Source organism: Sinocyclocheilus grahami, unplaced genomic scaffold (assembly GCF_001515645.1).
Source record: "Sinocyclocheilus grahami isolate Dianchi unplaced genomic scaffold, SAMN03320097.WGS_v1.1 scaffold959.1, whole genome shotgun sequence".
NCBI classification, from domain to species: Eukaryota; Metazoa; Chordata; class Actinopteri; order Cypriniformes; family Cyprinidae; genus Sinocyclocheilus; species Sinocyclocheilus grahami.
The window spans coordinates 504,564-514,461 of record NW_015506138.1 but is presented as its reverse complement, the minus strand read 5'-3'; the positions used below and the strand labels follow the sequence as shown (position 1 = coordinate 514,461).

The 9,898-nt window shown below is 40.7% G+C and overlaps 2 protein-coding genes across 2 annotated transcripts in view; both read right to left on the bottom strand.

Annotated features, from left to right (window-relative positions):
• The window catches only part of LOC107564766 (NACHT, LRR and PYD domains-containing protein 12-like), a 30,735-nt gene extending 28,990 nt beyond the window's left edge, over positions 1-1,745 (bottom strand). Inside the window, exon 1 of the mRNA XM_016249919.1 lies at positions 1,474-1,745. The gene's annotated coding sequence lies outside the window, so the exon portion shown is untranslated. The remainder of the gene's footprint in view (positions 1-1,473) is intronic.
• The window catches only part of ccdc171 (coiled-coil domain containing 171), a 39,314-nt gene that overhangs the window by 6,593 nt on the left and 22,823 nt on the right, over positions 1-9,898 (bottom strand). Inside the window, exons 16-20 of the mRNA XM_016249918.1 lie at positions 9,029-9,560; positions 8,004-8,185; positions 7,092-7,226; positions 6,515-6,700; positions 2,758-2,902 (exon numbers count right to left, since the gene is read on the bottom strand). Of these exons, the coding sequence (XP_016105404.1) occupies positions 2,758-2,902; positions 6,515-6,700; positions 7,092-7,226; positions 8,004-8,185; positions 9,029-9,560 (1,180 nt within the window). The remainder of the gene's footprint in view (positions 1-2,757; positions 2,903-6,514; positions 6,701-7,091; positions 7,227-8,003; positions 8,186-9,028; positions 9,561-9,898) is intronic.

The following is a 9,898-nucleotide window of genomic DNA, read 5'->3' as shown; positions in this document are numbered from 1 at the left end:
GTGTGTGTGTGTGTGTGTGAGTGTGTGAGAGAGAGAGAGTGGGTGTGTGTGTGTGTGAGTGAGTGTGTGTGTGTGTGTGAGTGTGTGTGAGTGAGTGTGTGAGAGAGAGAGTGAGTGTGTGTGTGAGTGTGTGTGTGTGTGTGTGTGAGTGTGTGAGAGAGAGAGAGTGTGTGTGTGTGTGTGTGAGTGAGTGTGTGTGTATCATGCACGTGTTCTTGACTTTGGAGTAAACATATACTTTAATCACAAGATTAAAAATAAATTTCATATAAAATGCCCAGAAGTTTTAAACATTATTTTTAATATCACAAACAGGAAATAACTCTCATAATACAATGAAACGAATAACTGTATAGGCCTACAACTAAATTACACAAGATTAATGTTTATAAAATGCTTAATATGTCATTATAAAATGCATGCATATATAAAGTATGACTTATCGTGTGTAATAAAAGCAAATTACCCCTTAAAAACCTTACCGTGGCGCTACTCTGTTAAGAGTGCAAGAAAATGTCCTTTTCATTGAAGGAAATTTAAGTATTAAATAATGTAATTTGTTTTAAATGTATTAAATATAAAACTTGTGCAGTTATGCTACTTCAGAAGGAAAACTTTGTTGTCAGTGGACAGAAATATTACCCCGACAAGCCAATGTAAACATTTCAATTGCATTGTCTGTAAATTTGCAATAAACACATATACAGAGGTCCTTTTTTATTAGTGGCCTACAGAACATTCTCAAAACACCACAAGAGGACAGTTAAAAAGGGCTTAATTAAAAAAAAATAGTATTCTAAATGGTACCATAAAATAACCTGGTATCTGCAGGATTTTTAAAATCAAATTTAAGACCAGCATTTCACATTTCAGCCTTTAAACAAATTTTAAGAGTCAAAAGTATCGATTATTAAATTAATTTAAACAATTATCATCAATGAATTATATTAAACAACATATAAATATATCTTAGTGTCTTAATTGTTTAGATTTTTATAATGCATTAGCTTCTTGACTGGTTCACATTTAAAAATCTGTAGCAAAAATAGCAGAAGGGCTTATTGAAAAAGCACATTGGTGCAGCGCTCAAGTTTATTCAGTGAAATCGTAGCCTTTTGAAGTTTAATCGTCATATTAATAATCCATATAACAATTCTTGTCTTTCCGTCCCCTAAGACCTCTTATAATTTAGACTTGTTGTACCATTTAAGAGTTTGCATGGCCTTAAATGCAAACAATTGAACTGAAGACGTTTTAAGCACCCGCGGAAACCCTAATAAGAACATAGCTCAGTGCAAACATTTCTGTCATGCATTTGGCAAAAAGCTTTTGTTGACTGTGAATTGTACCTTTGAGATTTGAGGCAAGTGCAACTCTGGCGTCCCCGATGTTTGTGAGCAGTGGTGTGTAGGCGATTTAAATAACATTTGACTTGTTCTATATTAAATGGAAAGTGAAGTTCGTGATACTCACTCGGTTTTCCTCTCTCGGAGTTATTTATATTCCTCACATTCCTCGACGAATCCTGGTGCTTTAGTTTCACTTTCACGGAAAGAAACACACATTTGGCGTCATCTGAATTTGTGGATGTTGTGGGGTTGACGTACACAAAAAAGAAGAATAAGAAGAAACAGTAGGGTCTGAAATGATCTTTTGTAAAAAAACTAATAATAATAAAAAAATAAGCGTTTCCAGTTTACACGGAGAGGCTTGTCTAACCTCGCGCGTGCAGGACTGCGGTCAAGCCAGCCGCATTTTTTTTTGGCTTGCGCGTGTAATTGTGTACTTACGGTAACACTTTCACGGAAAGAAACACACATTTGGCGTCATCTGAATTTGTGGATGTTGTGGGGTTGACGTACACAAAAAAGAAGAATAAGAAGAAACAGTAGGGTCTGAAATGATCTTTTGTAAAAAAACTAATAATAATAAAAAAATAAGCGTTTCCAGTTTACACGGAGAGGCTTGTCTAACCTCGCGCGTGCAGGACTGCGGTCAAGCCAGCCGCATTTTTTTTGGCTTGCGCGTGTAATTGTGTACTTACGGTAACAATCGGTATGACAGCTTCTTTAATGCATTTTGACTGCTCTCAGCACCCGTACCGTAAGTACACAATTACACACGCAAGCCAAAAAAAATGATATTCACTGTTGGTCTACCTATAGCCTACAGGAGACAACTGAACTGCAATTGAATTAGTGTTTTTGAAAAATAAATAATAGACATTTATTAACATTACACATTACATTAGCGAATTTATCATTAATAATACACATATTTGGATCAAATAGACAATGATACATGAACTACTGCAGCCTAATTGTATTCACTGTAGGTTTTCATATATACAGGAGTTTGGGGTGTCATATTTGTATACAAAGTTACATTCAGATATTAACCATATTTACAGCATCAGACATACAGTGTAATCGAATGGATCAATCGTACCTCTTATTCGTGTTGCTTCTAGACTTGGTCTGTTATGATGACTCATACCAGGGGTCTCCAACCTTATTTCATTCGGGAGATAATTAAACACAAAAACACACAGGAGCGTTTGAAAGCCTTGGAGTGCGTACAGAATTGAACCGGCTCAAGTTTGCATCCCTGTCTCCTGTGTGGAAAACAAACACTTTCTCATCGGATCTACGCAAATCTTGCAGGTAACCTATTTTATTCTCAAAAAGGTGAATTTTCACAGAAAGGTCAGGATTGTGCATCTATGAAGCAGCAACACACACACACACTCTCTCTCACACTCTGTGGTGGTCAGTGCGTTCTCGGCGCTGGCGATGTCGTGCTGCAGCTGTTTGTTCTCCTGCTGTGATTGGCTGAGCTGTTTCCCCAGCGAGCGCAGCGACTGATCCTTCCTTCTCGACTCCAGCTTGGCGTCTGACAAACTCTGAGGAGACAATGAAAGTCTCGGTCATTCTTCATTCTAATGTCTGTTGTGATGTGAATAACCCAGGTTTCCATCAAAATAAACTCTAATAATTGGGCTCCGGACCCTAAAACCTGCTGGTCTTGAAGCTGGAGGAAAACAAAACTAGAGGTACTTCGTGTCGCATGGCGGGAAAGTACCCTATCCTACAGAAAAACATTAAAAACGGCTAGATCTGATTACTTTTCGTCTCTTTTAGAAGAAAACAAACATAACCCAAGGTATTTATTCAATACAGTGGATGAATTAACGAAAAATAAAGCATCAACAGGTGTTGACATTTCCCAGCAGCACAGCAGCAATGACTTTATGAACTACTTTACTTCCAAGATCGATACTATTAGAGATAAAATTGTAACCATGCAGCCGTCAGCTACAGTATCACATCAGATAGTGCGCTATAGATTCCCAGAGGAACAATTCCACTCATTCTCTACTATAGGAGAGGAAAAATTTTATAAACTTGTTAAATCATCTAAACCAACAACATGTATGTTAGACCCTATTCCAGCTAAGCACCTAAAAGAGGTGCTTCCAGAAGTGATAGATCCTCTTCTGACTATTATTAATTCGTCATTGTCGTTAGGATATGTCCCCAAAACCTTCAAACTGGCTGTTATTAAAGGTGCAGTTGCAGATCTTGGAAAATGCTAACTTTAGCCTGATAGCACTGAAAGTGTACGTCCCACCCTCCCTGCAAATCGCATTCCAAAGCCACGCCCCCTGAACGCATGAACGTACACACACCAGACAACATTACTACAATACATCTTGTGTCATTCACCGGTGAGAAAACTTTATAGTACAGTTAGTAACAGTACTACAATACCAGGAAGGAAGATCGGGTTGTTGATGTTTGCCTGCCATTCTCGCTCTGTTTGCACAGCGTACGTGAACGCGCTGATGACATATCGTGTCTGCGCGAACAGGGTGCGCAGAGCTATGCAAATACATATGTTGGCAGGCAGGCTGGAAAGTCAATCAAAATGCTTGGAACGAGCATTTTGATTGGACGAACATTTCTTGGTCCTACGCCTTCCACAGAATATCTAAATGCAGATAAATACATTTAGACCACTTAACTTAATGATTGCTATCGGGATGTGAAAAGAATTTCAACCAGCATAACAAAAAATATTTCTAAAGACAATCACCAATTGCACCTTTAAGCCTCTCATTAAAAAAACGACACCTTGACCCCAAATCTAGTTAATTACAGACCGATCTCGAATCTCCCTTTTCTGTCCAAGATACTAGAAAAGGTAGTATCCTCACAATTATATTCCTTCTTAGAGAAAAATGGTATCTGTGAGGATTTCCAGTCAGGATTTAGACCGTATCATAGTACTGAGACTGCTCTCATTAGAGTTACAAATGACCTGCTCTTATCATCTGATCGTGGGTGTATCTCTCTATTAGTGCTACTGGATCTTAGCGCTGCGTTCGACACTATCGACCACAACATTCTTTTGAATAGACTAGAAAACTTTGTTGGCATTAGTGGAAGTGTATTAGCATGGTTCAAATCGTACCTATCTGACCGCCATCAATTCGTAGTAGTAAATGAAGAGGTATCATGTCGATCACAAGTGCAGTATGGAGTACCTCAAGGCTCAGTATCTGCGCGAACAGGGTGCGCAGAGCTATGCAAATACATATGTTGGCAGGCAGGTTGGAAAGTCAATCAAAATGCTTGGAACAAGCATTTTGATTGGACGAACATTTTTTGGTCCTACGCCTTCCACAGAATATCTAAATGCAGATAAATACATTTAGACCACTTAACTTAATGATTGCTATCGGGATGTGAAAAGAATTTCAACTAGCATAACAAAAAATATTTCTAAAGACAATCACCAATTGCACCTTTAAGCCTCTCATTAAAAAAAACGACACCTTGACCCCAAATCTAGTTAATTACAGACCGATCTCGAATCTCCCTTTTCTGTCAAAAATACTAGAAAAGGTAGTATTCTCACAATTATATTCCTTCTTAGAGAAAAATGGTATCTGTGAGGATTTCCAGTCAGGATTTAGACCGTATCATAGTACTGAGACTGCTCTCATTAGAGTTACAAATGACCTGCTCTTATCATCTGATCGTGGGTGTATCTCTCTATTAGTGCTACTGGATCTTAGCGCTGCGTTCGACACTATCGACCACAACATTCTTTTGAATAGACTAGAAAACTTTGTTGGCATTAATGGAAGTGCATTAGCATGGTTCAAATCGTACCTATCTGACCGCCATCAATTCGTAGCAGTAAATGAAGAGGTATCATATCGATCACAAGTGCAGTATGGAGTACCTCAAGGCTCAGTACTAGGGCCGTAACTTTTTTTACGCTTTACATGTTACCTTTGGGAGATATCATCAGGAAACCCAGTATTAGCTTTCACTGTTATGCTGATGATACGCAGCTCTATATTTCTTTATGGCCCGGCGAAACATACCAATTTGAAAAACTAACGGAATGCATAGTCGATATAAAAAACTGGATGATGAGTAATTTCTTACTGCTAAATTCTGAAAAAACAGAGGTGTTAATTATAGGACCTAAAACCTCTGCATATAATAACCTAGAACACTGTCCAGCACTCGCTGGCTGCTCTGTCAATTCTTCGTCATCAGTTAGGAACCTAGGTGTGCTATTTGATAGCAATCTTTCCTTCAAAAGCCACGTTTCTAGCATTTGTAAAACTGCATTTTTCCATCTCAAAAATATATCTAAATTGACATGTTTTCAATGTCCTATGCTCTCAATGTCAAATGCAGAAACGTTAATTCATGCGTTCATGACCTCAAGTTTAGATTATTGTAATGCTTTATTGGGTGGTTGTTCTGCACACTTAATAAACAAACTCCAGCTGGTCCAAAATGCAGCAGCTAGAGTTCTTACTAGAACCAGAAAGTATGACAATATTAGCCCGGTTCGGTCAACACTGCACTGGCTCCCTATTAAACATCGTATAGATTTAAAAATCCTGCTAATTACTTATAAAGCCCTGAATGGTTTAGCACCTTAGTACTTGAGCAAGCTCATATTGCATTATAGTGCTCCACGTCAGCAGTGCTCTCAAAACTCTGGCAATTTGATAATACCTAGAACATCAAAATCAACTGCGGGTGGTAGATCCTTTTCCTATTTAGCACCCAAACTCTGGAATAATCTACCTAACATTGTTCGGGAGGCAGACACACTCTGTCAGTTTAAATATAGATTTACACATTTCTAATATTCAAATCCGTTAAAGGATTGTTAGGCTGCATTAATTAGGTCAGCCGGAACCAGGAACACTTCCCATAACACCAGATGTACTTGCTACATCGTTAGAAGAATGGCATCTACGCTAATATTAGTCTGTTTCTTTCTTATTCCGAGGACACCGTAGCCACCAGATCCAGATCAGATGGTGGATCAGCACCCAGAGAGGACCTCTGTGTGAGTGTGTGTGTGTGTGTGAGAGAGTGAGTGAGTGTGTGAGAGAGTGAGTGTGTGTGTGTGTGTGAGTGAGTGTGTGTGTGTGAGTGAATGAGAGTGTGTATGTGTATGTGTGTGTGTGAGTGTGTACCTGTACAGCCTGTGCGAGTGTACGGTCCTTCTCCAGCTCTTCCCCTGTGTGCAGCTCCATACTGAGGCCCAGTTGCTGCAGTTGAGAGGCCTGATCGTGCAGCAGAGCCTGAGCACGCTGCTCCCTCTGTAGGGCACTGCTGAGCTCCTCACACACACACTCGAACCGCTGGAGGGGAACACACGCCTGACACACACACAACATTTATATATACACATACACTACCGGTCAAAATTTTTGAATAATTTCCTATTCCAAATTTTTTTAATGATTCTGAAAGAAGTGTCTTCTGCTCACCAAAGCTGCATTTATTTGATCAAAAATACTGTAAAAATTGTGAAAGATTATTCTAATTTAAACTAATTTAGCGGTTTTCTAAGTGAAAGTGTTAAACTGTAATTTATTTCTGTGATGCGCAGCTGAATTTTCAGCATCATTACTTCAGTCTTCAGTGTCACATGATCTTCAGAAATCAGTATAATATGCTGATTTGCTGCTCGAGAAACATTTCTGATTATTATCATTGCTGAAAACAGCTGTGCTGCCCAATATTTTAGTGTATGTTGCTGTGACTCACGGTGTGTGTGTCTCTGCAGCTGTTTGTGCGATTGATGCGTGAGATCTCCAGTCTCAGGTTCCTGCGCTCGACCTCCGCCGAATGCAGACGCTGCGTGAACTCCAGCATGTGCTTCTGAAGAGACTCCGTCATCATCTACATACATACACACACACACACACACACACACACACGTTATAGACGAGTCACAAAACCTGCCAGTCTGGGCTGATTTTTTTATTATATCTGTGCAATGACGTTGGTTTGCTTTTGACATTGATGGGGACATAAGAGCAGGGCTGCGTTTTCCCAAGAGCATTGTAAGGTTTTTGTAGCTCCATTGGTTTCAATGGGACTACGATGTCATAATTTCTGTTCAAAATCCTGCCACACCACAGAGCGCCACTCACACAGTTTACCCTAAAATCACATTATATCTGTCCCAAATTATTATTAATTTACATAATGACTTCATCCTAGGCTGTAAGTTTGTGTGTTGTGCATCTTTCAGCACAAGGTTTGTCTTTCTGTCTGTATGCTTTATATAGAGAGCTATAGCCATAGATTGCGCCTTCTCTTTGCATTTGCTGTTTTGTCAAACACCGTATTTCAAACTCATCAACACAACTTTGTTAAATCCTGAAGTGAACTTTTATTTGAACTGTTTTGGACTGCTGTCTTGAACTGAGAGTGATACCTGTGAGTTTTACATTGAGTATTACATGTGCGTCCTTGAAAGTGTGCAGTTTCACTGTAACTTCTTAGGTAATATCAACGGTCTGACATGCATTTCTGCATGCAAAATTACAACAACAAACATTTAATTATCTGTTCAAAATTATTGCTAGGGACAATTTAGTAGTCGCTGGATATTGGTAGGGACATGTCCCTAGCGTCGCCCCTGATTCTACGCCCCTGTATCTGTGTGTGTACCTTGCTGTTACAGTAGCTGTGTTTGACGAGTGTGTGAAGTCCGTCAGCCAGTCGCCGTGCTAACGAATCCTTCCCATAATGCCCACAGCACTGAGAGTCCACGTCTGACAGCAACCGCTCCAGCAACTTCCTACAGGCGCTCTGAGCCGCTGACAACACACACGAGGAGTCCTTCACACCGCCTGACACACACACACACACACACACACACACACACACACAGAGTTAAAAGATAGGATGTATTTTAAAGAGATCCAGTTAAGGCTGCACAATTTGAACCAATATCTCTACACGACCAGTCACAAGTTTTTGAACAGTAAGATTTTTAATGCTTTTTAAAAAAAGTCTCTTCTGCTCACCAAGCCTGCATTTATTTATCTAAAATACAGCAAAAGCCAGTAAAATTTGAAAATATTTTTACTATTTAAAATAACTGCTTTCTATTTGAATACATTTTAAAATGTAATCTTGTGATGAGCAGCTGTATTTTCAGCATCATTACTCCAGTCTTCAGTGTCACATGATCTTCAGAAATCAGTATAATATGCTGATTTGCTGCTCAAGAAACATTATTTATTACTATTATTATCAATATTTAAAACAGTTGAGTACATCAGGATTCTTTGATGAATAGAAAGTATCACATACGTAAACCACGTATGCAACGTATATACGCGGATATGTTGTTTACAATCCGATCAAAGTGTAAACAACGTAAACAACATATCCACGTACATACTACGTTTCTTGATCGTGTAAGGATCCTTGCTGTCTATGGAGGGCCAGAGAGCTCTCGGATTTAATCAAAAATATCTTAATTTGTGTTCAGAAGATGAACGACATGAGGGCGAGTAATTAATGACAGAATTTTCATTTTTGGGTGAACTATCCCTTTAAACCTTACTGCACTTTACATTTTATTTGGCTTAATTATTCATTCATTTTTAATAACAGAAGCAATGCAGGATGAAACTTTTCGAGTTCTGTAATTAACAGTTAATGTATTGTGTGTGTGTGTTTCTCACCGCTTCTGTTGAGTTCCTGCTGCAGTTCCTCCATGCAGGTGTGTACGAGCGCGAGCAGCTTGGAGGATGTGAGCGTCTTCATCACCCTGCTGCCGTCGTCATCCTCCTCCTCCTCCTCTTCCTCTCCGAGCTTCACCTCGTTCACGCTCACGAGCGGCTGCAGACCGAGCCCCAGCGCGACCCTGAACATCACCGCAGACTTGCGTCCCAGCGCACGCAGACGCCCCGCAGCCAGCACCGCGATCACACAGCGCCGGAACCTACGCGCGCCACGACCTTTGACCCCGCCGTCGCCCAGCGCCTGCAGCAGCCTGCCGACCTCTGACCTCAGGATGTCTGCGCCGCACACTTGTTCCTGCAGCACGGCCTTCTGCCAGGCCAGAGCACACACCTGTCTGCGCAGACCACGCACGCATCCCGCTAACACGCCGCTCGCGCTCACCAGACGCATCACTTCCTGTTCCTGCTCGCACTGAGCGCGCTCTAGAGAGCGGACACACCCTTCGGCCTTCTGCAGCTGCCTGCTGACATCCTGAGAGAGAGAGAGAGAGAGAGAGAGAGAGAGAGAGAGAGTGTGTGAGAGTGTGTGTGTGTGTGAGTGAGCGCGAGTGTGAGTCTGTGAGAGTGTGTGTGTGTGAGTGAGTGAGTGAGTGAGTGAGCATGCGTGTGTGAGTGAGTATGTGTGTCTGTCTGTGAGTGAGTGTGTGTGTGAGTGTGTGTGTCTGTGAGTGAGTGTGTGTGTGTGTCTGAGTGAGTGTGTGTGTGAGTGTGTGTGTCTGAGTGAGTGAGTGAGTGAGTGGGTGTGTCTGAGTGAGTGTGTGTGTTTGTGTGTCTGAGTGAGTGAGTGAGTGTGTGTGTGTGTGTCTGAGT